This window comes from Uranotaenia lowii, chromosome 2, assembly GCF_029784155.1.
Source record: "Uranotaenia lowii strain MFRU-FL chromosome 2, ASM2978415v1, whole genome shotgun sequence".
Lineage (NCBI taxonomy): Eukaryota > Metazoa > Arthropoda > Insecta > Diptera > Culicidae > Uranotaenia > Uranotaenia lowii.
This window is the reverse complement of record NC_073692.1, coordinates 430,576,126-430,603,876: the sequence shown is the minus strand read 5'-3', so window position 1 is coordinate 430,603,876 and position 27,751 is coordinate 430,576,126. Positions and strand designations below refer to the sequence as shown.

The 27,751-nt window shown below is 36.4% G+C and overlaps 1 protein-coding gene across 8 annotated transcripts in view; it reads left to right on the top strand.

Annotated features, from left to right (window-relative positions):
- Nucleotides 1–24,188, top strand: part of LOC129746631 (probable myosin light chain kinase DDB_G0284661) — a 52,633-nt gene extending 28,445 nt beyond the window's left edge. For 3 of the 8 annotated variants that reach the window (XM_055740413.1, XM_055740415.1, XM_055740416.1), the window contains exons 3-9: nt 5,087–5,177; nt 14,146–14,349; nt 14,460–14,801; nt 14,871–15,023; nt 15,095–15,254; nt 15,318–15,501; nt 21,885–24,187. In XM_055740413.1, the coding sequence (XP_055596388.1) occupies nt 5,087–5,177; nt 14,146–14,349; nt 14,460–14,801; nt 14,871–15,023; nt 15,095–15,254; nt 15,318–15,501; nt 21,885–23,581 (2,831 nt within the window). In that variant the 3' untranslated portion in view covers nt 23,582–24,187. Of the gene's footprint in view, nt 1–5,086; nt 5,178–14,145; nt 14,350–14,459; nt 14,802–14,870; nt 15,024–15,094; nt 15,255–15,317; nt 15,502–21,884 lie in introns of all 8 variants that reach the window. The other 5 variants (XM_055740419.1, XM_055740418.1, XM_055740421.1 and 2 more) reach the window with 5 other exon arrangements.
- The last annotated feature ends 3,563 nt before the right edge of the window (nt 24,189–27,751 follow it).

Sequence of the window (27,751 nt, the reverse complement as noted above, 5' to 3'; positions counted from 1 at the left end):
TTCGCTTATGCATATTGAGGAGATCTCTCGGATTGAATTTTCTACATGATATTTTTTTTTATTTTTCAGCTGAAAATGACCTGGAATCGAACTCATGACATATGTGGCTCTGACATTTGACATTGACTCTGCCTGTGAACCTATCAGGTCCGCGTTAAATCTTTGAAAAAAAAGACCTATTTGAATCAAATTTCTAGCCACCGGTGCCCTGAATTTGCATTGATTCAGCACCAATCAATGCTAATGTGCTTTGGCCTAATGCCACTGTAGTGCTTACATAGTGCTTAAACGCATTAAAGCAAGCATGTGTGATGCCAATTTAATGCTTAGAAAATATAGCATTTATTATTCTGATTTAGAGCAATGTTGCATTTCAAAAGCATTGTGCAAAGCTGATAGAATGCAAGTTGCATTTTAAAAGAGTGGTATAATTCTAACATGATGCAGCATAGCACTCGAAGGGCTGTTGTAATGCAAAATTGCACTTGATGTGCTGATATAGTGTAATTTAGCCTTTGAATGCTGGTGTAAAGCTATAAAAATGCAAAGCTTTAGTGCTTATGGTTACTTGGGTGCGCTTGCAAAACCACTACAACTGCATTGCCAATTTTATTTCGTTACTATCTGGTCATTGAACATGCGTAATGTTGTTGTTATGCTTACCCTACCACGATATGCCGAGAAAAAGTAAACATGAGAAATCAGCTGTTCGTCTGACAAGTGGGGAAATGCCTTATATTCATGTAAATTGAGAAATAATTATGAAGACGGTAAGGAAGAAAAGAGAGCATTCTAAAAAAGAGAAAAATGACACCACATTTGAAAGCAGCTTGGCTAAGCTGGTCATTCTAGTGTTGACGCTTGCTTTGGATGTTTGTTCCTTAACAGGTGTCCTGATCATCAGTGATAAGAGACAGAACAGACGCGGAACACGACACAGTTATTGAACAAACATCGGTTGGTGTTTGGAAATGTAAACAAACTGTTTCTTGGTTGCTAGCTCAACCAAAATCGCCCCTCCAAGGCATACTATCAAGCGAAATACCCCTAAATATATGCAATGATTTCCAATGTTTATGTGTTAAATAATTAGAACATTGCCTGTTCAATATTTGAATCATTGTGTTTAGTCATTTGGACAAAAGTAATTTTGAATAAAAAGGCTTAAATAATAATTTCAAAACATATTCCCGCGAAAAAAAAAAATATCGATTCAAAGCAGAGAAATAAGCTTAAGCTACGCTATCAAAATTTTATCAAAAAAAAACCTTTCGTTATTAATTTATTGGCCACAAATGTGTTGAATCCAAAAGATGGTGTTCAATATAAAGTGTTCTTACCCTAGTACAAACGGGAGTGTACAAAAGCAAAATAAAAATTAAGTAAAATATGACGCGTAACTTAACCTTGCACCTCCCATAAAACTCCGCTCAGGGATGAAATTTTTTTTTTGTAGTTAATCAATGTGGCAGAACCATGATAGAGTTTCGTCTAGAATTATTCCTAGACACTTGAAGTTGGTAACCTTCTCTATAGTTGTATTGGATAGTTTGAGATCGCAATTGAGTTCGATGTTTTTCCTGGGAGAGTGAAAATCACTTCACTTCACTACTTCGTTTTAGCAAGATTAAGGGTCAGGAAGTTAGCTGAAAAATATTTGTGATGGAGTTTCAATCTTCTTCCATGTTGGTTATAACAGCATTAGGACAGTTTTCAGGATAGAATAAGGCTGTATAATCAGCACGAGGTTTATCACGCAGCGGTAATTTGCTAAGATCATTGATGTATAGTAGAAACAGTAAAGGTCCTATATTGCTGCCTTGTGGGACACCAACTTCCAAGCTCTCTAGCGATCTCTTTGCCTCACCCAAGATGACAAATTGATTCCTGTTAGCCAAGTAGCTGCGTATAAGATTGTTGGCTAGGCCTTTTATGTCATAACACTCCAATTTTTCAGTAATATAGCATGATTAGGAGTGTTGAAGGCCTAGAAAACGTCCACCCACGATTTTTTGGCATCTATTTTTTCAATTATAGAATCCAGCAATTCGCAGATGGCTGTAAGCGTACTTGTTCCAGATTTAAACCCATATTGAAGATTGTAGAAAACGTTATTTTTGTTTAGAAAGCTGTTCATTCTGGTTATTAAAAGCTTTTTGAAAACCTTACTAAAAATGCTCAAAGTTGATATGGGACGGTAGTTTTTCTCCGGTAGAGTATCTTCAGATTTAAACATTGGAATAACTCTAGCTGTATTGAGACATTCAGGGTAGGTTCCTGTCTCTAAACTCTTGTTGAAGCATTCCGAGAAAATTTTTGCGAAATTTATACTATGATGTTTAAGTACCTGTGATGAGATATTGTCATGGCCTCTGCTTTTTTTGTTATTCAACAATTCGATTGCTAAAGTGACCTAATTCACTGACGCAGGCCGCGAAAACAAAGAGTTAGAAATCCAGTCAATATACCTGTAGGTGTTAGAACTTGAGTCTACGGTAATATTGTCCGCGAGAGATTTTCCGATACTGGTGAAATGATTGTTGAAGGTCTTACATACTTCATGTTGATTTTCTAGAAAGGAGTTACCAGCTCTCAGGTTAATTTCAGATTTGTTTTGTGATCTTCCGAGTATAAAGTTGACTTTTTTATATAATTTTGAATTTGAATATTGTCGTAGTAGGATCTTTTACAATTTATTTTGGAAAGGTCTACTTTTTTAGAAATGTAGTTCAGAATTTCTTTTAAATGGATGTTTTTTTACTATTTTAAGATAATTATGTTTTATTTCGATAAGGGTCCAAAGTAGAGATGTACCGAATAGTGGTATTCGGCGAACGGCTGAATACCGAATATTGACCGTTTCAACTATTCGGCCAAACGAATATTCGGCCGAATATTCGGCCGAATATTCGGTCGAATATTCTGTTGAGTTTTCTATAGAAATACTACTCTTTCTACTGCTATTTCCAATAGCAATCTTCTATTTCTGCCTTTCTCATGCCCCTCATGTTTTCAAGTCGATTATATCCAACCAGATGTATTACATCTTTTTAAAGTAGAGTTTTCTTTAATTTTCAAAATTTCACCATTAGCTGAAAGGACATCAGATGACTTATCGCTTCTAGGACGTTTATCACAAAAGAGATTGGATTCCAATGAAATCTGGGACAAAACATGTAAAAACAGGTGTTAAGATATTTGAAATCGCTTATTTAATATCGAATTAGATGAATTTCTAATTTTTGCTAGATGTCATCAAACTAGTTGCCAAAAAGAACGATGATCTTTAATTTTCAGCATACAATACTTTCTACGACACGTATCCACACTGCCGGGTCTGAACGATTTTTTGAAAAACTTAAAAAAAAGGGAAAATCTGAACCGAGACCAAGCATTATTCTCAAACATACAGTACGAAAAAGAAATTAAATTACTTGAAATTTTATGTTTTCATCGAATTACAACAGCAGTGTTCAAATAGTATCTAATGAATAAATTTACTCTTATAATTGTTTTGTAACAGAAAATTTAAAAAACTTCAAAAAAAATACATATTTGATTTTTTTTTAATTTTATTTAGCAAAAAATCATCATAATCCTGGGTAAAATCCGGAAAATTTTAAAAAATATTTGTCCATTCCGACTTTTGGCTTTTCTCGAATTATTTATTTGGTTTATGGGCAAGCCTGGATATATCAAATAGATTTATAATAAACGATAATCAAAGTATAAAGCTATCTACAGTGAAAAATACACGGATGCATCTAAAATGCTTAACTAAAATCATAAGTTTTGATGATTTTGAAAGCTTTTCAACATTATTTTTGGATATTTCATAAATTATCCAACATCAGTTGAAAATTTGAGAAGCCTGTTTTTGTATAATTTTTTTTAAAATAACTATTCGGCCTATTCGGCGTATTCGGCCGAATACCTAGCTTAACTATTCGGTGAGCCGAATATTCGGCTTAACGGTTTTTCGGCGGTATTCGGTACATCTATAGTCCAAAGCGAAAACTAATTTATGATTGTTTTACTGGTTTGATGTAAAACTACGACTTTATTTTTAAAACAATTTTTTCTCGGTTCGATTGGTTGCTTTGCTAGTAATAAAAATATTTCAACGAAGGTTCCTACATCTGATAAATATAAACCACAATATGACAAATGATTATCCTTGGACAGGGTCATTTTTTGCCTGTTACCATACGAAATATAGTTATGTACCCCCGAATGTACTCTCATGAACCGACTCTCAACAAACCTTTCTGGATCATTAATATTTGTACACATTAAGGAATCTAATTGTCAGCGTCAACAACATGTCTATTGAAGAAGCCAATAAATCTGTCCCAAATATAGATCCATTTGCCAAAAATTCACTTCACAGAGTGCATGTGCAGCGATAGAACCTATTTCTGTGTGTTTATTTATTTTGTTTTTTTTTTGTTTTTTCTGAGTAAACTTGCAAGGCGCATTCGACTGTTTTTTCGAAAGCAGATGTCTAACCGAGCTTTAGATCAGCACTGAATAAGCAATTCGATGTTTTTTGGCAACCACCCATCGAATTTTGTCTTTTCCTCAAACCGAGGGGTCGTCCGATGGATCAGCCTCCCAGCCTCCCCAAAACTCTCTCTTTTATTCTATGAATCAGATAAAGATTTGAACAAAAAAAACCTAGAAACACGTATCAGCTATTTTGACGGTCAAGAAAACTCGCTGCCCTTCCGGTTCGGATCCGATGAATGGGTTCCGGTGTTCTCGGGAAGGTTTCTTTGGGCGGTGGGTAAGAGCAAGGAATGAATCTCTATACAAAACCCCACCCCATGTCGATGGTTGAGCCGAAATTTGGTTTATTTAATTGAACCACCTCGCGTGTCCACCCCCCGTTGGTTGTGGGGTGTTTGTAAAAGGCGGATTCTTCTGCCTGATTTGAGATTTTCGGATTTCGCAAACTAAGTAGTGACGCGCATTTTAAGAGGCGAGGCGAAACACAACCGACGGCAAACAACACACATGTTGATCATCACTCAGAGACGGCGTTCATTAATTACAAACTATCTTTTTGTTTTTCTTTTTTTTGCAGATGCGCCCCCGTCATTTCCTTATCGTGAGGTGGAGATACAGCGTGGCGTCGACCCCAAACAGTTTTTCGACCTGAGCACCGAAATTGGCAGGTGAGAAAATTTTGTTGTTTTTTTTTTTTGGTTTTGCGCCCTACAATTAGTAGAACAATGGCACTTGCTGACGGATTAGTTAGTTTTTTTTTGTATTGTATCGATTTCTCCGGTCACGTGTTCTGCAAAATGGTCGCTGCAACGAAAGTCACCGCCAATAACTTATGAGCTTACGAATGCAGTGCTCAGAAGAAATTCACGAAAGAACTGAAAGATGACCTTAAAGACGACCGGCCTGTGGGCATCACGTGCCCCGTAATTGGGAACACACTTTTCTTCAGGGGCTAGCAACAATGTTAGATTTTTGTTGTCCCTTTGAAAGCTATCAACTATACATCTGACTCCCATTCCCATATGGTTCCTTCTGTTGGATTAAAACGATTTCAATTTAAAAGAAATGAAAGCAGTGTTCGGCACAAAAGCGCTAATCGCTAGTTAGTCCGCTAACTTTTTGTTAGCGGTTTAATTTTGCCGCTAAGTTTGGATTGATTTAGCGAATTGAAAAGTTCCGCTATTTTTTGGTTCCGCTAATTGAAGATCGCTAACTCCCATATATCTGTATCAATCTCTCGAATTCTTAGTGATAGAATAAACATTAATCAAGTCTAAGTAACATTGTGCATCATTCTAATTGCTTAGTTGGATTCATTGGAGAAATGCGTACTAGAGTTAGAGAAAAGATGTATTTAGTGTAATTTTTCTCTCTTTAAGCACTTTTCTTAGCAACTTTTACAGAAGAAGATAACAATAATAGGTGTTAAACAATATAAAACTATTTTCAACATCTCTCCATTAGCATTTGTATTCAAGTGGTTGAACTATTTACTTTTTACAATATAGTTTTTTAAGAGATTTTACAAATCAGTTCATATAAAAATAAGATAAAATCACTATTGTAGCTTTCGTTCTAAGTTTAAATAGAAATTGTATAAATGTTCACGTTTGACAATGCTCCTGCAAATGTGAAAAAGAGGAAAACAGGTTAAAGATTTTAAATGAGGGTTATGTAAAATAATGCCAAAACAAAAAAAAATAATTGCACAGAAGATTATTTGCAACAAAATTGCATACTATCTACTTTGCACAAAACCAATGAATCTAGTAAATTTTTAACCAAAATTTACATTAAAAAAGAGAGATATAGTTCCCATTTTCCATATTCTGTTCTTTTGCTCTTTCTTTAATTGTTTGAAAATCGTGTGTTTTAATTTATAGAACACAGAGACTCGTTAAAACTCCTATCTTTGACAGTTTTGGTTTTGCTCATATAATTTGATGAAAAAACGATCAATTTATTTAATTTTAAATCAAATACTTGAAACTTCAACAATTCCTCCTTGAGGAGTTGGAAAAATCGAAAGGGGAAAGTGCGTGACTAATGAAACATTTGATATTTGTTCCGGTCGTAATGTTGGTAAACAGTTAGCGATTAGCGCTTTAAGCTTAAAGCGATAACTTTTTTGACACATTTAGCGTATTTAATGAGCGATCGCTAACTTTGTATGAGTTAGCGATTTAATAAGCGGCACTAATTTTTCAGTTAGCGATGCCGAACACTGAATGAAGAAATAGTTCAAGAGCTAGGAAAAACCTTGGGCAATTTGTCAAGACATGTTTCATTTGTGAAAATCCATTTCTAAACTCAATGACACGGCTATTGAACTTAGGTTTAAAATGTTTGGTCCAGATTTTGTTTAAATTTTCTAATTGCCAATCTTTTTCAGACTTTAAGACAAAAAAACTTAAATAAACAAGTATGGGAGAGACGGGCTTTATACGCAAATGCGCATACTAAGGAGAATACTCATTTTCTCCCATAATTCAATAGATAGGAGCCTGAAAACTATACGCACATAAGCGGACTTCTGTTTCATATACGCTAGAACACGCTTTTCTGTTAAAATTTCTTACAGTGTTTGAGAAAATGATTTTACAATTAAAGTAGTCAAAATACTTGATTTCCGAAACCGGGCGGGCTAAATGCGCATATTTATGTTTTTAGCTATATTTCAGTTCCACATGCAATATTTTCGTAAAATTTAAGTAAGAAACTGATGTTAAGCATACGCTTTTTTGAATAAAACATAGTCAAGGATGCCATATGGCCATATTTCATGGTAATATTTTGTTTATATCATATTTTTATCAGCTCTTCTATTTTCACATCAGGATTGTAATTAGAGCGTAGTTTTAATGTTTCAATGAAAAAGTCAGGGCTTGCGATATAGCTCAGTTGGCAAGTCAGTTGCTTCTTGAGCCGATGTCCGTGAGTTCGAGCCCAAGAGTAAACATCGAACACAGTTGTACCGGATAAGTTTTTCAATAACCGTCCGCCAACTGCAACGTTGATAAAGTCGCGAATGCCATAAAGATGGTAAAACGACTATAATCGAAACAAAAAAAAAAGAATGAAAAAGTCAAAATTTATTTGGCTAATCTGTTTTTTCTTGATAAAGGCATCTTACCTGTCTGATATTGGCATTCCAAACCTGTCTCTGATTCCGATATTTTATCATTTATAACTTTGCTAAAAGTTTCAATTTGTAGGATTTCTGATTTCCAGATGAATTTGAAAAAAAAATCCATTAACATTTTTGTTTACAGATTTTGTACGCACTACTATTAAAGTTAAATATATTTTAATAAAACTGTTAAAAATCTTGTTCGATTTGTTTAATTTTTTTGACTTTGAAGAACATTAATTTTTTTTCATGCCATGTGTCAATAGCGGAATACCTTCAAACTGCACTGGTTAGAAATGTTCATCGATCAGCCATTTCGTCAATCGGTTGTATGCACATGTTACTCAATATGCGCATTTAGGTACACTTTCTCCTAGGCCTTTTTTCAATGTGAGCGTTTCAAACAGTTTTTGTTAATTAAATCTCAAGATATTGATTATATATAGTATATTAGGCACTCTTTTAACGCTTTCTTTATTTTTCAATTTTCCGAACTGAATTAGTGGCCCTTTTTTGCTCTTATGAACCTTGAAAATTTCGAAAGAATTTCTTTGTAACCTTCTGTAAAAAAGTATAGAAATCACTCAAATAAATAAAAAAAATAATGTGTTAAGTAAGGGAAACGGGAAGATTTGAACTCAATTTCACGCAGTTCTAAACAAAAAGCATAATGGTTAAACTCCGTGATTGATTCGAGGTAATCAAAATTGCACAATGAACGAAATGAAAGTGTGCTGGAAAGCAGCACAATCTCACTGTACAGTTTTGAGAATCTCCTACTTTGAAAAAATCAACAACGACGCCGGCCAAGTCCGTGAAGTCGGTAGCGGAGATGAAGTGCAGCCCCTGTAATAATTTGTTTTTATTGGAGACCGGCTGTACACCATCTCTCCACAAATCTCACGTTGGGCTATTGAGGGTCAAGACAATGTGGCATGGAATGTCACCTTGGTAAGCAACGTGGCCACTTAAAACGTATGCTGCAATGCTCCTCAAATTTCTAAGTTTCTATTAAAGTTTCTATCATCAGCTTTCAAGGCCGATTCCTAGTGCGATTAGGTGCACATCGGCCACATTCTTAATCTATTTATAAAATTTATTCAATAAAATTACAAATTTAATCTTGGAGTATGATGCGCAAAACCAATTCTATCAAAGTATTGCCATAAAATAAAATATCTAACTTAGAATTACTCAACAAAAATCGAGAAGAAAAATACTTCAAACATATTTTCATCAAAACACATCAACAGGATTAAAATCTTATTTTAGGCTTTGAAACAAACAAATCATATTGGTTTTGATACAATTTCTATAAAAAAATCGTTTTCGAACGCAAGTTTAAAAATAACAATAACAATGAGTTTTTGCTTGATTTCCAAATAAACTGAATAAATCCGGGTTGAATCCGGGCTTGCGATAATGTGGTTATTAAATCTAAAACATCTAATAAATTTCATTTCAAATTTTAAAATCTGTTTTTAACAGACAATACTCCGTGTGTGAGATACCATGAAATACTATCCTAGAATGCGATAAAAAGAAGAGCAGAAAAAAAGAAATTAGCTTTGAACTTGGGTCCAAGAAATGTAACATCCGTAAATGTTTTTTTCCTTCATCTTCGGTTCAAATAATGCAGAAGTCTGAGCAGCCTGATAAGGTGTTCCATTGAAAGAAAGGGACTATTTGGAATCGAATCCATTCCTCTAAAGCCAAATAGCCAAAACACCGGAAACTTGGGTCGCGAAAATAACCTCGGTCGCACCAACTCCACCGAAACTCCACAAATTTTCCATGTTTTGGCCAGTTTGGGTTAGAACCAAATTCCGACCAAAGCAACCACACTGGTGGTCCATTAGACCAGTTTCAACTCAACTTTTTTTTTATAGAACTGGTATAAGGATTGATCCAGAACTGATGAGATTTGGACCCAATTTGACGGAGTTCTAAACAGCTCGACAGTTAATGGAACATGAGTGGGGTTGCCAGTTTTTTTCAATGGATTTTCTCTAATTTCGTTGGTTCGATTCTTGTATAAATTAGATCAAAGAATAGACCACGGATACAGGTGCTCTTAGAGTACCTTTATCCGTGGTCTAAACAGCCGTTACGTTTATACGACGTAATGAAAGCTCACGCGAAAAATTTTCTGAAGCCAGAGATAAAATGAAAGACAAATGCACTAGGAAAAAAGTTCCGCTTTCAGCCCTTTCGTACCACTGTGCGCTGCCCGTAGGTACCGTAAACTGGGGAAACTTTGATCACCTGGGTGATCAACATGAAATTTTTGCAGATAATCATCATTAACTAAGTAAAAAGTAAAAATATCTGAAAAACGTTTACTACGTTTGAAAGCCTATATTGAGTTACGAATAAGCTAAATTTGGTTTGTATTAGAAGTTTTTTTTATATTATTTAAAATGTAATTTGAAAATCTCAAAATATCTGGTTTTTCGAAGGCTCACAAACAAACATCTCTCCTGATCAAATTGAGGCATTTAGGAGCAAATGGGTTGTTTTATGTGAAAATTGAACTTTTAGGTTTAGTTTAAGAGTTATTTTTATGGTCATTTGGTGATAATTTTTGGATATTGAAAAAAACGTTGATTTTCCATGAGAAAGCCCGTATAGTCAAAATAGCTAAAACCATATCACATGGTTAAATTTGAAGTAAAAAAGAACATGGGAACATGGCGAGAACCTGGGGAATTACATGAAGGCAAAATTTCATTTGTTTTTGGGGCCAAAAAAATTGAGAAATGTTTATAATTTTTACCCCTACATGTATGCAGCAACATTGTCCATCCGAATATTCGGTCGAATATACTGTTGAATTTTTAATAAAAATACAAAAGCGATTATTTTAATTTCTTTCTATTTCTTCCATCTTAATGCCCCTCATGTTTTTTAATTCGACTATTTTCAACCAGATGATGTATTACAAGATCTTTTTCAAGTAGGGGTCTCTCTGACTTGAAAAATTTTATCAATAACTGAAAGGACATCAGATGACTTGTCGCTTCAAGGGCGTTTATCACCAAAGTGATGGGTTCCTCTGAAATCTGGGAAAAAACACGTCGAAACTAGTGCCAAGCAATTTTAAATTACTTTGATATCTAATTAGATGAGAGAGGTATTCGAGCAAGATTTCTTCAAAATAATTGTTAAAAAGTACGATGTTTTTTATCAGTCTGTGCTTTAACCTTATGCATGCCATACATTCAACCACACGGTTGGGTAAATAAGGACAATTTTATGATAAATTTGAAAAAAAAACGGGCAAATCTGAACAAAATCAAGGAAAAAACATACAATATGAAAGTGAAAGAAAATAACTTGAAATTATATGTTTTCATTAAAACGCATCAGCAGTATAAAAATCGTATCTAAGAATTAAACAAACATTTATGTTCATTTGAAATTGTTTAAAAATCGTTTTTAAACACAAAATCTTGAAAATTTCAAAGAGAAATCAAAATTTTTTATTTGATTTAGAAAATTATTTCAATAAAGCCGGGCAAAATCCAGGAGGTTTTGACCAATATCTGGGCATCCCGGCCAGATTTGAATAATTTTGAATTCCGTATTGGATTTATGGGCAAGTCTGGATATTTCAAGAGCATTCTTCTGTACGATCTACAGTGAAAGATACACAGATACACCTAAGGTGCTTAACTAAAACCATAAGTTTTTGATGATTGTGTAGCTTTTACAACATTACTTTTGGCTTTTCTATAAATTATCCAAATTATTAAAAAAAAAATTGACAATAATGTTATTGTTTAAATTTGAAAAGTTAATATTCGGCCTATTCAGCCGAATATTTTGCTCAACTATTCGGTGAGCCGAATATTCGGCTTAACGGTTTTTGGGTGATGTTCGGCGTCGAATATTCGGCCAACCGAATATTCGGTACATCTCTACAAAAAAGCAACCCCTTCTAAAATATTCAAAAATAAATGAAAAACGTGATCAAAGTTCCCCCTGTTTACGGTATTTTTTTTTCGTATGCTAAGAGCACCTGTATCCGTGGTCTATTCTTGGGTCTAATTTATACAAGAATTGGACCAACAAAATTAGATCCAATGCAGTGAAAAAAATGGCAACCCCATTCGTGTTCCATTAACTGACAAATGGTTTAGAACTACGTAAAGTTGGATCCAAATCTGCTCAGTTTTGAACCAATCCCTTTACCAGATCAAAAAAGGGGGGTTGAAACTGGTGTAATACTACTATAATAAACTAGTTGCTTTGGTCGGAATTTGGGCTGTTTGGACCACGGATTCAGGTGCTCTCAAAACCAGAAAATTCGACTTTGATTTGATTTTTGTTCCTTGTAACTGCAATAATTTACCGTTCCTGCAATCGAAAGAGAATTTTGAAGTTCCACTTTTTTTCATTTCAATTATCCAACCAACCACTTTTCTGTTCATCTAACTGAGAGATTTTGTCCGGGGGGCTATACAACATTAACTGCGAAAGAAAATTTTTCTGCTATGCGCACAATGAACCATAATCTCGAGTCAAAATATCTTACGACGCGAAAACAAGATAAAAAGGGATCTGCCATGTTTTACATTGTTTTCGGTGTAATTTTATGTATATTGGGAAATATTTTTTAGATCAGGGCGTGTAAACTTACATAATTTACATCATACAAAATTAGTTTAATACCAACAAACCAAAAATAGAATAAAAAAAGTTTAAAATGACATCTGATTTGAAACTGGTGAAAAATTAGATCACTCGCGTTTAGGTTGCGTAGACTAAAAAGAAATTTTTGTTGTGTACAGTGTATTTTTTTTAACAGGAGCTGAATCGAACTTGATTTATGGCTGGGTGAGGAAAATAGAAGTTCGCTGCAGAATTTTTGCAGCATTTTTTTTTAACTTTTCGACAAAAAACTGAGCAGTTTTCGAAAAGAGTTGTAGTCGTGTAAGACAGAGCTGCGAAAGGTCAGTGTCAGACATCAAATTTCAGTCGACTTTGATACTGTTTTGCATGTCTATGTCATGCGATACTAAATTTTGGTCAGCGACATTCGATTACAATGTCTTAGTCATGACATGATCAAAATCTTGATTGCTACGACTTTTCGAACGGAATAAAGCCTAAAATAAATATTTATGCCCGAACCAAACGAAATCAACAAAACTATTGTTTTATGTATAAGGCATTCTCAGTTTGATCAAATTTGCAAACCTGTTCAATTCAAAACTTAATTAAAAACTTAAAAAAAGTTTTTATAATGGTGTTTTTTTCAAAAAACAAAAATTGTTACTCACTGATCGGTGATTTAATCAGACCAATTTGACATTTGACTTTTTATTTCATTTTTTTTTGTTTTCCAGCCCTGGATTTAGGAGTGCCCCAAAGTGCTCAAAGATTCGATTTTTTACCCTCTAAAACACCTAGGGTGGACCAAACGAAATCGGAAAAATAGAAACATAAATTTTCAAACTAAACGTCATAAAAATGCATAAAGACATACATCTTCTTGACCAATTTAGGCTTTATAGACTGAATAAACCTGGACAACTTAAGATTAACACTCAACACCCAGTACCGAGATGGTATTTTCTCGAAAAAAAACATTTTTGGCCGAAATTCAACTTTCTGGGATGTCAACGACAACGGTGGCTTTATATGGAATGTTTCAATATCAAATCAAATAATGACACAAACAAAAATAACCGAAAGACAAAAATGGAAAAAAAAGAAAAAAATGACAGAATTTCAAAATTTTGTCATTTTTGTCATTTTTATCATTTTTGTCATTTTTGTCATTTCTGTCATTTTTGTCATTTTTGTCATTTTTGTCATTTTTGTCATTTTTGTCATTTTTGTCATTTTTGTCATTTTTGTCATTTTTGTCATTTTTGTCATTTTTGTCATTTTTGTCATTTTTGTCATTTTTGTCATTTTTGTCATTTTTGTCATTTTTGTCATTTTTGTCATTTTTGTCATTTTTGTCATTTTTGTCATTTTTGTCATTTTTGTCATTTTTGTCATTTTTGTCATTTTTGTCATTTTTGTCATTTTTGTCATTCTTGTCATTCTTGTCATTTTTGTCATTTTTGTCATTTTTGTTATTTTGTCGTTTTATTAATTTTTGTCATTTTTATCATTTTTATCATTTTTGTAAATTTTTTCATTCAGTTTTTGTCATTTTTGGTATTTTTTTCATTCGAGTTTTGGTATTGAATATAATTTGATTCAAAGTATTATTCCACATTTTCCCATATGTATAATTTTAAACTTTTGGTTCCATTCTAAAATGTAAATTTAGAATGTAAATTTTCATGAACTAAAAACTTCCAATACTTAGATAACGAATCAATCGTTTTTCACGAATGGATTTCTGCCAGAACACGAGACTTGGTCGAAATTCTTTTAATTGACTTACATAGTGTAAAGAATTTGGCTTAATTAACTTTTGAAGTTCATTCACCCAACTAGTGATTGATGTGCTCAATTTTTTTTTCTTTATCTTTTTCCCCCGGCAGAGGAAAATTCGGCGTGGTGCACATCTGCAAGGAAAAATCCACCGCCACCCGGTTCGCGGCCAAGTTCATCCAGATCCAGAAGAAGGGCGATCGGCGAAATGTGGACCGCGAGGTGCAGATGATGAACATTCTGCACCACCCGAAGATCGCCCAGCTGTACGCGGCCTACGAGTACGATCGCACCATTTGGATGGTGATGGAATTGTGAGTTTTCGGTTTTTCGTTAAGTCGTGGGTTTAAGTTTATGAAAACAAGCTGAAGTCAAACAAATGACACCGGCTGTTGTCGGGTTTTCTTTTTCTCCTGTCAAATAGAGTGGAAGGTGGCGAGTTGTTCGATCGGGTGCTGGAGGAGAAATTTATTTTGACGGAAAAAGCTTGTTCCATTTTTATGCGGCAGATCTGCGATGCGATGGCCTACATTCATGGAAACAATATTGTCCATCTTGATCTCAAGCCGGAGAACATTCTGTGCATCACGGAAAGCGGGAATCGAATTAAGATCATTGATTTTGGGTTGGCACGCGAGTACGATCCGGATAACAAACTTCAGGTGCTGTTCGGTACGCCGGAATTTGTCGCACCGGAAGTGGTTAATTTCGAAGCGATCTCTTTTGCGACAGACATGTGGAGCGTGGGTGTTATAGCATATGTACTGTAAGTTGAGTTGCTGTTGTATGACTTGAAAAGACACATATTAAGGTGATTTTCTTAAATTCGAAACAGCGTTTCCGGATTGTCTCCCTTTGCTGGTGAAGATGATATCCAAACAATGGGCAACATTACGATAGGTCGGTATGACTTTCTCGATGAGGCATTTGACACCGTTTCGGAGGACGCGATCGACTTCATCAACCGCTGCTTGGTCAAAGATCAAAAGTAAGATCTTAGCAAAAACTTCATGTTGAAAGAAAATTCTCAAAAGTTTTTTTTTATATTTCATTTCCTAGGGAACGATTAACAGCCGAAGAAGCACTCAAACACAAATGGATCAAACGGAAACCACAGTATTATCCTACGAATCGACCATCGAACAGCCCAATTTTCACACCGATCCTGCTGGATACTCCCACGACCAAACCAATTCTATTAGAAACAAACACCAACAAGGTTCTTTGTCTTAAGTATAATCGATGGATTTCTGATATAAAGTTCTTCAATACACTATTTTAGACTGAAAGCGAACTCAACAAGGAAAATCTCAAAGATCTGGTGAGCAAGTGGAACGAAACGCCCAACAATCGCTACGCGTTTGAACAGGCCACGGAAAATGTGATCGCCCCGAGTGGAGACACCGTCATAATCCGGAGACCCTCGGTGCAGGATGCCAATGGGCGGAGGGGCAGTTTGGCTAGAGGTAGGTGGTCTTGTACAGTTTTCCTACACGCCTACAAAAACAGTCGATTTCAACATGAAATTTAGAACAAAGTTTAAACAACAAAACAAAAAATGGTTCAACAAAATCCGAAGCTTTTTCGAAATTGCCTGCGCCGCCGCTTCAGCCAAAACTAAACCAGAAATAACTAGAACCCTGTATATACTCCCAAAATCATTGATCCAGAACACGTTAAACGTAAACCCCAAAAAAATTTCTGACCACAATGAAGACCAACTACTTAACTAAACACAGAGCAGCTAATCCGGAGTTTTTGACTTGTTTCAACAAAACTGACAAGATTACCAGATTTTTTATCGTTTCGACTTGTTTGTTTTGCCGTTCTTTTTTATTTTCCCTCCAAAACAGATCGGGAGTGCGTTCGGGATCTCCATTTGCCTTTGTTGGTTAAGACTTATCCCTGAAACGTAGAACAAACTTCGACTGCTGACCAAAAGATGTGAGCTGCTGTAAATAGGCTTTTTCGTTGAGAAAAACATGAACATGAGATGTGTTAACTGCGTGTTTTTGTGCAGCACTGAAATAGTAGGGCTTATTCTGCGACTCGAGTGACGTGACTCACGAAATTTCACTTTTTCGTCCTGACTCCAGAAAATGCTCCAGAAATGAAATTTGTACATTGCTGAGTTCTGAAGATCAATATCAGCTCATCCGAATGTAAATTTTGAGGCTAGAAAGGCTATTTAAGCCCGCAAAACGATATGAAATTTTGTGAGTCACGTCACTCGCGTCGCAGAATAAGCTCCAGTAACAGTATCATAGAATTCATTAATTCATTTCACTTATGTTCAAAATAACGATTTTCGTCATTTTCATACTTTTGAATCCAACTTTTTACTAGCTCTGATGTCATAAGTTTGATGTACATTTCGTGCATGTTAAAGCATGCATTTCCATTTGCTATCAGATTGTTTAGAATCATAAAAAAACATACCATTTTTTTTTGTTTCACGTTTGTTCTACCAAATTCAATTTCAACCTTCTGCACTGGATTATAGTTCTACATTTTTCTGCGAGCGTATTTGTTCATATAATTTTTAAAAAGAAAATTGAGTGACATTTTTCAAAAACTGAAAATAAGTTGATTCCACATATCTACAGAAATCTCCATCAATGAAATTCCATAGCCCGCAAAATCTTTTAAACTTGACATGCTAGTATTTCTCACTGTGGTAATTTTCACGCAATTCTTCCCGTATAAACAGAGAAATTTTAGGTTGCTCCACAAAATGACAGTTTATACTGTCATTGTTGTTGTTGGAAACCTGAGACGGTCTCAGTGTCTCTCGAAGAAAATGGGAGACGCTGAGACCGTCTCGAGACGATTCGTCTCCTAGTGTGGACTAGGCTTAATACGTCTAACTTCGAAAAACCAAAACAACAATACAGAGTGATACATCGAAGCAATCATGAAAACTTAAAGATTATCGAGCAGGGGGGTGACAGCCCTATCCTTTGTCATTGATTTTGACAACCATCAAAATTACGGGCCCACGATTTTGTGGGCCCATAACAAACCTGACATTTTGCTGTCAAGGAACCGGACTAGATGTCAAAACCTAGAGAATTATGAATGATTGCACACTAACACAATCATCATTCTGGTTCCTCATTGGTTGAAATTTTGACTTTTTCAACTCTGTACTGGTTTAAGAGGAAAACACCATAAAGGTTTCTCCCGATGGATAGAAAAAAAGAAAAAGATTCTTGTTCGCAAGAAGAACCAGATTGTCACCCCCCTGTTATCGAGGCAATCCATGACTTTGACATCAAGCAATGGAGTGAAAATTTAGTCATTTCTATGTCAGTCTTATAGTGTTTTCGTTTATTGCCAGTGGCAACCTAGTTATCCACGAGTTTTGCCCTAACTGCTGTTATTGTGTTCGTTTATTAATTGAGAAGTCCACTAGTTTTGCCCGAGGTTTGAACCTCAAGCAGGCGGTTGCAACCCGTAAAAGTTGTCAGTGTTGGGGGTCAGCATAAGGTTGACTATAGCAACCATATATTTGCATCGTCCCGGGTGACGATTCTGTTTGTTTATTCTGAGACAGTTTTGCCCCGCGCCAGTGGAGAAAAACGAAAACGGCATTAATATAAATCAGATCGAAATAAAAGTAATTTTAAGACGTCAGAAACATGAAAAGTGCAACGAGCGCGTCGCAGCAAAATTCTCCGAAACTACCCAAGTCACCGTGCTAGCAGTGCGGTCAAATGCACTTTGTGAAAGAGTGCCCATCATTCAACAACCAGCTTTGCCAGAATTGTAACCGCACCGGCCACAAGGAAGGTTCCTGTTCTTGCAATCACAAAAGCACCGTCAACATCTCGAGCACAATCCTTCACCACACCGATGACAAGAAGCGCTCCAGAAGGAAGAAGCGTTCCAACGCCGAATCCAAAGGGATGTTCGAAAAAGGGGAAATTTGCTTTGGTTCTAGTCAACGGACAGCCAGTGTCACTACAGATAGATTTTGCCATGTGATATTTCCATTTTTTCCTCAAAACAAACGCTAACCCTCCTTGGCGAATTCAACTGCGATGTAACAACCAGCAAGCAAGGTATTTCGTGACGTCGGTTTCCGGTTTGAACTTGATCATCATTGAATGGATAGACCTTTTCGATCTATGGTCTATTCCATTCAAATCGGTTTGCAATCAAGTTGCAACACTTTCAACGGAAAGCATGCTAAGAAAGGAGTTGATTCGATCGAGGGGAAAAACTCTCAAAGATGCTCTTCAAATGTCATCATTTCTACTTCCTTCGAATCCAACTCAATGGAAGTCCAGCTCCGTGATGAACCGCCAAACTAAAACATTCAACCGAAAACATGGTGCCATCTCCAAACAGTTCAAGCCCGGTGACACAGTTTACGCGCAGGTACATTACAAGAGCTCTTGGTCCTGGAAAGCCGGGGTGGTCATCTAGCGGATTGGCAATGTGAGTTACAACGTTCAGCTTCAAGAATCCCAACATCTCATTAGGTCCCTTGCCAATCAGCTTCGCACACGTCCGTCCGAAGGGGAGGAATCCAAAACCGATTCTCCGTTATCGATTTTCATGAATGGATTTGGTTTTAAAAACCCGCAGCCTCAACGACCTATACCTGAAGCCGATCAAGCCGTGCCGGAACCGGAAGATGGTGCAGAACCCCACTTCAATTCATCTCTCCTAACAGACGATGAATCGCTCAAGTCGGATGAAGGTGAAACCGAAGTTCCAGAAGAGATTACAGCACGAGCAAAACGTCTCCTGCGAAGTTCAGCTCCTTGATGAACCGCCAAACTGATGCCAGTTGATGCCAAAAGTTTTTCGAATATGGACATATTTTGATATGGGTGACGCTTTGCGACGAACGTGTGCCATACCATACCAATAATGGTGTGAAGAATGAGATGGAAAATACACATGATGTGTGAAAAAATATTATTCAATTTTAAGAACATAAAAATTGTAATTTTTATTAAGCGGTAACCTTTTTGTAAAATTACATTATATACAATCAGGTCGAGGTGATTTCGCAGATTTTTTTGTTCGAATGTAGCTTGTGTAGATTTGGGTACATTTTTTTACAAAGGATTTTAGACCAAGAAACACATTTAATTGATCATGGTTATTCCGGAAAGACCGGGCCACAAAAGGCCAGTCATGGTCATGGTCATGGTTTGGTCACCCAGGCTTAAAAGTTTCATAACTTTGTTTCCAAAATATTAATGTTTTTTTTTACAAATTTTTAAAAAAATGTGTGCGACAAAAAGAGCATTCATTGAAAAAACGAAAGTTAGATTAGATAAAACAGTACAGTTAAATCAAAAATAACAATTTTATGACTTGCACAGGCTAAGTTTAACCTAATGGATAAATTCCACCATACTGATTTATTTTAAACTTCATATGAGGCTTATTGAATTGTTCGTTGTAAAACATGCAAAATAGTCAGCTACAAAGCCTTTTTTTAAGTTTTTGTCATTCTGTTCCTTGACGCTTGGGCTTTAATAGAATCTGTGAACCAAAATACGCGTACCTGGTAGCGCACGCGTATGTCATATTGAATCAATTTTTCTCATTATTTCAAATAGAAAAAATAAGCTTTGCTGTTTCTGATTCAACATTAATTTAATTTGTATTTATAGTCTTTCTAAAAAATCATCGACCGGAAAACTTTCCAAAAGATGAAGGTACAGGTTGTTAAATTCATAGAACGTTTGTTTTATTTTATACCTACTTAATTCTTATGATAAACTTACGTTATCTTTATATATATAGCGCAGATAGAGGGAAATAGATAGATAGATAGATAGAATCAAATGATTGATGACAAAATAATAGCCAAACATGGGACAGCTTCGCGGGTACATTTAATACTCATGCGAAATATACCCGCAAAGCTGTCCCATCATTATTTTCTCCTCTGCATCAGCACATTCAAAAGCAAAAAAAAACAATGGACGATATTTTACAACAATTATCTTAATATCACGAAACTTTATAAAAATATTTAAAGCCGTTTTTCTCGATTCGTTGTTTTTACATATAGGACAGTCTTGGCAGCGGGAGTTAACTGAATGAGAGTAGGCAGCATGTAAAAATTGAAAGTCTGCCAGAAATGATATCAGTATTTTAAGGACTCTACTGTAAATAGCGTCTCTACTCTAGTGAACAACACGAAATCTTCACAAATTCTATGTTAATCTTCAAGATTCTGAATATGCATACAGCACAAGTTAAAAAATGTTCAACCAAAGTACGAATCACCGATAAAAGAGTCGATAAATTATTTCTGGTAGTGGCTCCAGAGAGTAATACTTGCTAAAAAGCCTTAAAGTGGAGTTTGCTCTTTTTACTTCAAGCTCTGTCTGCTTTTATATGCTAATTTGTGTTTCGCGCTTAACTTTGAATAAATAGCCAATTTTTTTCATAAATTTGGAACCTTTTGCGAAATAATTTGAGGACGCTTTTACTGTTGCCAACATTCAGGCGTTTAAATGAAGTTAGTATGCAGTTCTTGAAGTGTAAATGGAAGCTTTTATTACCGTTTCTTTTCGAAAAAAAATTAACTTTTTTTGTGAAGAATTTTTTAAAACAGAATAGGAATCAGAATAAGCATCATTATCAAGAATGGAATATGTATGACAACCGGAGGATTAGAACCAGGTATAGAATCAAGTTCAAAATCATAATCTGGGACAGGATAAGGATTATTACAATGATCCTTGCAATAATCCTTATCCTGTTTCAGATTCAGGATAACCTTCAAGAACAATATCAATATCAGACACAAGATCAAGATCTCAAGATCAGTAGCAGTTCCAGGATCAGGAACTGGATGATGACTGTTTTCAGAAACATGGTGAAAATCAAAATTAGAATCAGGATAAGAATCATTCATAAGCACATGATTGGCACATCACAATATTCCGATATCTTTCCATGCCTACACAGCAAATCTTTAATTGCTGGAAACCAGCAAAATTTTGCTGCTTTTTGTCCCGCGGGTTTACGAATCATGTTTGCAAAAATTTGGATTGCTGAACGTTTCCAGCAATTTTTTTGCTGGAAATTAAGGCAAAAATTTACTGTGTATAAATAAACTTAAAAAAAATCATTTATTTTCATGAATAGTTTGTGTTACTTGCAATAACCAATGCTTTGAACAACAATGCATGAAGCCAGTGTTTGTTTTTAATCCAGTTTTAATCATTCTTGTAAGGCTTCAGTATTAATTCGTTGATATTTTTTACTATTAATTGCATATCCTCCCGGAATATTTGCACGTGTCTCGGACGTCAACATCGTCGAATTAATGAAACTGCAACTGTAACTACCCGACCTGAACGAACAGCCTAACTTCTACTGAGCAGTGTACTTTAAATTTTGCGAAACCTTTCCCTCAAATGTTTAGCGTATATCTTAACCTCACTAGTATTATTACATTTAAGGTTTAGAGAAAGTTCACCGATATCGGTAGACTTTCTAGTGTACAAATGTAAAAAAAACTTAAAATCTATGGCTAAAAGAAGTGCGCAAATAGGTGGTTAATTATGAGCGAAATAAAACAGATGAGACTAACGAATGAAGAAGAACTAACATGTTTTCTTTCTATTTTATGCTCCTGTTGGCCCTTTCTAACCCTGCAAACAACACCACTAATCTGCTGATAACCCTCTGAACTGAAGCTTACAAGAAGAGGACAAGTCTAGCGGGAACCTGAAGAAACACACGAAGCAGAACGAAATTTTCCCACCATCACAAAAAAAACAACATTCAAAACATTCATCAACAACCGATAATTGGCAGATCAAAATCTCTAAAATCCATTGGTATTTCCGTTTCTCGTTTTTCGCAGGCGACGATGAACCGTTGCTACTGTCCCCATCATCCACGACAACGTCCTGTTGTTCGTCGATCTCGTCCAATCCCCACCAATCATCATCGGAAGTGGCCGCTACTAGCACTAACCAAAACGAAAGTCAGTCGAACAACAACAGTGAGAATTTCACGGCAACTGTCACTGCATTGCGACCTGCACTAGCACCCCTAGAATTAGTTTCCAATAACAACAGTAACTGCAACAAGAATGGCTTCTATCATGATAGCAGTAACAATAGCACTAGCACTTCCATTGCCATTGCCAGTCATTTTAGTGATACTAGTAGCGAACTCATCAACAGAAGCTTTGAGCGAACGTCATCAGTCATTGCGCCGTCACCATTTGATCATTCTCGTTCATTCTTCTCAGATCATTCGCAACTTCAACTCCAAGTTCAGCCCGGACCGTCCGTTGTCGGTAATCGGCCAGGCGAGCCGACCACCGAGTTGCTTAAATCATCCAAAACGAAGGTATGTGATGAATTACGAATGCTATCCGACTTACTAAAACTGTCTACCACAATCCAAAACAAGGAGGATCCAACAAAGTACGACACGCAACAACCTTCACAAGTCCCTCAGCACAATACCACCACCAACAACAACAACACCACCAGTACACTGAAAAACAACAGCATCCCGAGTGGATCCCCACAGCCCCAAACACCCCTGAGTCCAACTCTGAGCACTGCCGATCTGGACTCGGACCTCGAGAGTCTCAAGTCGAAAGTCAAGTTCAAAACGTCCAAGGCACAGGACAAGCTAAACGAGCTAGCACAGCAGCCGGACTTCCTATCAAACGAAACCTTCAAGGTTCCGACCTTCAAGTTCCTGCCCAAATCGATCAGCCTCTGTAACGACGATTCCGTATTTAAAGAAAACTACACCAAGTTTTGTGATCGAAATGCAATTCAAACACCCTCCCACCTTCAAGATCCATCATCGCCATCAGCCGAGTCCTGCGGTGGGGTCATCGCAGAGTCGTCGACAACATCCGAAAAAACCCAGCAACAGATGCAACAAGAAATAACGACCAGCACCAGCTCGTCGAAGACTCAGCAAATCTCGGAAGGTACCAAAGTGATCGTCACCAAGACGACCAAGAGTAGCCAAATCGGCCCAGATGGCACGAAAACCGTTACAGTTCGGAAAACCATAGTAAAACAGAAAAAGATCACCGAAGAAGAATCCTCCTCCGACGGCAAGACCAAGCCTCCGAAACCCAAAACGACTTCAGCCACCGTACAGCCACAACTTTCCCAAGAAACGGCCACCGTCAAGCGAACCAAGTTCCGCGTCAATCAAATGAGCAGTCGAGATGTTCCGGTTGCGATGAACAACGTGGCCAAGCGATACCTCGAACAGAACAGACTAATCTCCACCGAGTCCCGCTTCACGACCCTACCCAAGGATGACCTCATCGTCAAGAAGGTCCACAAAAACAGCGTTCACAGCATGATGAGCCATCACACGGAAACCGAATCGACCAACAACCTGAAAAACACCATGAAGGTTCGAAGCCTTTCCGTCGACTGGGACTCGGTGGAAGCCGTCGAAAACCGCTCGATGAAGTCCATCAACTCCTACCTGAAGCGATCGACCGGAACCACCATCGGTGGTAGTTCTGCGGTCAAACAAATCCAAGCCCAAATCGAAGCTAGCATTCAGAAATGAAACAACTCCCCTCAAAAAATGAAATTTCGAATCCGAAATACGCTTAAATTCCACCACCACAAAACACAATCGTTATCACCTTAATCACTCCAGCTCATCCCAAGTTCACTCATGTTGTATGGTAATGTGCGTTTGTGTGACTCTATTGTTACTCTTCTGTCTGTCTGTGTGTGTGTTTCTCTCATGAAAGACACCATCCCTATCTCTGTTGAAAGAAATACTTTCTCCTATCAACCTAAACTTTTCTATCTGAAACGCATCCGCCATTTCCTATATCTTATTTATTGATCTACAAAAAATCTAACCAGCCCATTATAATTTATTAAGGATCGAAGGATCCCCCGACGAGAATATTATTGTAAAAAGTGTTATAGCTTTGTGTTCGTTCAATTCTTTCGTCGAAACCTACTAATGTGTAATAGGTTGATGGTAGAATAAGCTCAATCAAACACCATACCCTTCAAGTTATTTCAAGGATAATGAGAATGAGAAAAATAACAGCAGTTGTAGCTGTCAAATTGGGAAGTTACATGTGTAATGTATGTAACTGATTTGTATATAATCAGAGTACGGCGTAAGATGTTGTTAAAAAAAATAAATGATGATATTATTACATGGTTAAACAACAATGTTTCTGGATCTGTTGTACTAAAGCGGCCGAAAGTGTATCCATGGTGTTGAAATTATTTTCTATGAACGATACTAGGGAATGGTTTTACGAAAAAAGGTTTGGAAAGGAGTGAAAGCTTTGCTCAGATCTGGACGCCCATGAAGGTAAGGTCTTCAGCCGATAAAAACGTCAAAGAATGATGCATTTGTGTATGAATTCGCAAAATTTCTCATCATCAATTGGTTCGTGGCTACTCGACCCGTTGGAGTCTCTTGAAAAAAAAAATATCGGAAAAGGGGGTTGAAAATTAACACCGACCAACATATGCCGAACGTAGCCACTCCATCACTGATCCTGCAAAATGTCATGTCGTCATTGAAGTTGATTTAGGTAATTAACCTTCCTTTGCGGTTAGGGTCTATATGACCCGAACTGTGCTTTCTCGAAGGGATATTTCTGTTTTCCTGAAATGAGATCAACACTTTCTTATTTTAGATTTTTGAATAGGGTTACCAGAGTCACCTAGCAAAAAAAATAGCCGGTTAGGGTCATATAGACCCGGATTTTTGGTTGGGTTATAATATCAAAACTACTGAAATTGTCCAAATTTCTGCTACCAGATGTTTCTTAAAAAATTGTGTTTTCAAGTTTAACCTTCCAAAGCCGTTCGCAAAATTTCCGTACAAATCTATTTTTGATAAATTTGACCTGCAGTTTACGTACGTTCTCCTGGCCGCAAATATTGACCGATTTCGATGAATTTTAATTCATTGTATAGATAATTTATTCTAGTTTCTCAATATTGAAAAATAAAGTCGAAATATTTTACGAAATCGCCAGCAGCTGATTCCGAATGAAAAAAGTCCCGAAAAAGAGCTCTTTTTAGAATGCCTATAACTTGAGACAGGTTCACAAATATTGCGCTGATTTTATAATATTTGGAATTGTCAAGAATAAACCTATTCATGGATGTATAAAGTTTTGGTGGTCCAAAGGAAGTTTTGGCCGCTATTCCGGAACTTCCGGTAGAAAAAAATCTTACTTCAAAAAAGTCACCCAATTTTGGCTTTGCATTGCTGTATCTCGCTTACCAATGGATCGATTCTCTAAATTCAAATTTTAGTTTTTTTTCGTTAACTTTATTATTATTTTCGTAGAACATAGTTGGTTCCTCAAAAATCTCAGTTGTTCAGTATATGGTAATGAAACTCACATCTTTTTTGTCATTTTTCAAACTCCCCCTCGTGTCGGTGGGTTTACGCGATTTTGTTAGCGTGATTTCTCTAAAATTTGAACTCAAATTGGCCACTTTTTTTATACCTAGAGATTCATTAGAATCTCCTCTTTCGATTGACATACATTTTGTGTGGTGTTTTGAAAATTTGTAGCAACGTTTTTCGAATTTACTGAAAGCTGCCAGATTTCAACCAGTTTGGTCCACGTTTTCAACAGGTTGGTGTACAAATCTCGCACCCCTCACGTAGCTGCGGGAGAAACAAATCCTTTAGCTCTCTTTTTGTCGCTCGCCAAATCTACCACCCAACCCAGCAGCAGGAGGAACTGCCGTCTCGCCGCGTGGTTTGTTGATTGATTGTGCTGATACTGATGCCTCTTTGCGTGGTAAATCTTTTGATTTTAAAATAGAGAAAGATTATTTTACCAAATTGAAATAAGCTTCTTGAATCTTTTTAGATATTTTATCATTAGAATTCTTCAGTGATACATTTGTTTTGAATGTTATCATGATTCTTTTCTTTTATTTCAAGCAGTGTCTACTGCAGGAGACACAAAATCTATGATTCAAGTAACAAATATTCTGAAATTTAATCAATCAACAAACCACGCGGCGAGACGGCAGTTCCTCCTGCTGCTGGGTTGGGTGGTAGATTTGGTGAGCGACAAAAAGAGAGCTAAAGGATTTGTTTCTCCCGCAGCTACGTGAGGGGAGCGAGATTTGTACACCAACCTGTTGAAAACGTGGACCAAACTGGTTGAAATCTGGCAGCTTTCAGTAAATTCGAAAAACGTTGCTACAAATTTTCAAAACACCACACAAAATGTATGTCAATCGAAAGAGGAGATTCTAATGGATCTCTAGGTATAAAAAAGTGGCCAATTTGAGTTCAAATTTTAGAGAAATCACGCTAACAAAATCGCGTAAACCCACCGACACGATGGGGAGTTTGAAAAATGACAAAAAAGATGTGAGTTTCATTACCATATACTGAAAAACTGAGATTTTTGAGGAACCAACTATGTTCTACGAAAATAATAATGAAGTTAACGAAAAAAAACTAAAATTTGAATTTAGAGAATCGATCCATTGGTAAGCGAGATACAGCAATGCAAAGCCAAAATTGGGTGACTTTTTTGAAGTAAGTTTTTTTTCTACCGGAAGTTCCGGAATAGCGGCCAAAACTTCCTTTGGACCACCAAAACTTTATACATCCATGGATAGGTTTATGCTTGACAATTCCAAATATTATAAAATCAGCGCAATATTTGGAACCTGTCTCAAGTTATAGGCATTCTAAAAAGAGCTCTTTTTCGGGACTTTTTTCATTCGGAATCAGCTGCTGGTGATTTCGTAAAATATTTCGACTTTATTTTTCAATATTGAGAAACTAGAATAAATTATCTATACAATGAATTAAAATTCATCGAAATCGGTCAATATTTGCGGCCAGGAGAACTTACGCAAACTCTCGGGTCATATAGACCCGAACAGCCTAATTACGGATTTTTTTGAGGGAGCACTTCCGGTCGTCACAGGAAGTTGCCTGGTACTACAGATTGTGTATTTCGTGATTCCCCAGGGAGGTTTTTAAAATCAAATTTTTGCGATTTTTTCTCGAAGAGTTATGATGATTTGAATGTGCGCTTCGGGTCATATTGACCCGAACGACTTTGGAAGGTTAAGGCCTTTAGAAAACGACCTTAAAGCTAAAAAGTCTTAATAAAATGGGTGTTTTGCATCAATGAAAACTCATTCTCTTGAAGTCGTACTGAAAAACTTTTAATTGATATGAATTAAGATAGATTGTGAACTCATATTGGAATAATACAAGTGTATGGTTTATATTTAATACGGTCGCTAGTGGCCGTCTGGGTTCTTTACCTCCCGCCGATTGGGGAACCTTTTTTTCTGCTTTCAAGAACACGTGTTTTTTCTTCCGGTTATTCCTTAAACTGAGATTTTTTCTCTCTGCCTGCTTCGATACTTACTTTAGTCAAAATCAGTAACAGTTGCCATAGCAACTATTCTGGGGTAATAGAGGGCAAGAGCTCCCTCTATCATGTGTCTGTAACAGTTTACAATTTGAAAAGTGCATAAAAAAATTCTATGATTTTGTCGATATTTTCATGAGGATAAATACATTTTGATGAAAAAAAATGCCGTCCTGTTCAATTACATTCAATTAAAAACGATAGTGATGAATTAACAATGAAGAGGTGACCAATTTTAGTATCAAATCATAGAATTTCAACATATTGAGGACCAAATCTGAGATAAGGTACACCGGGGTAAGTGGGGACGGTGGCTATTAAAACTGTTGAAT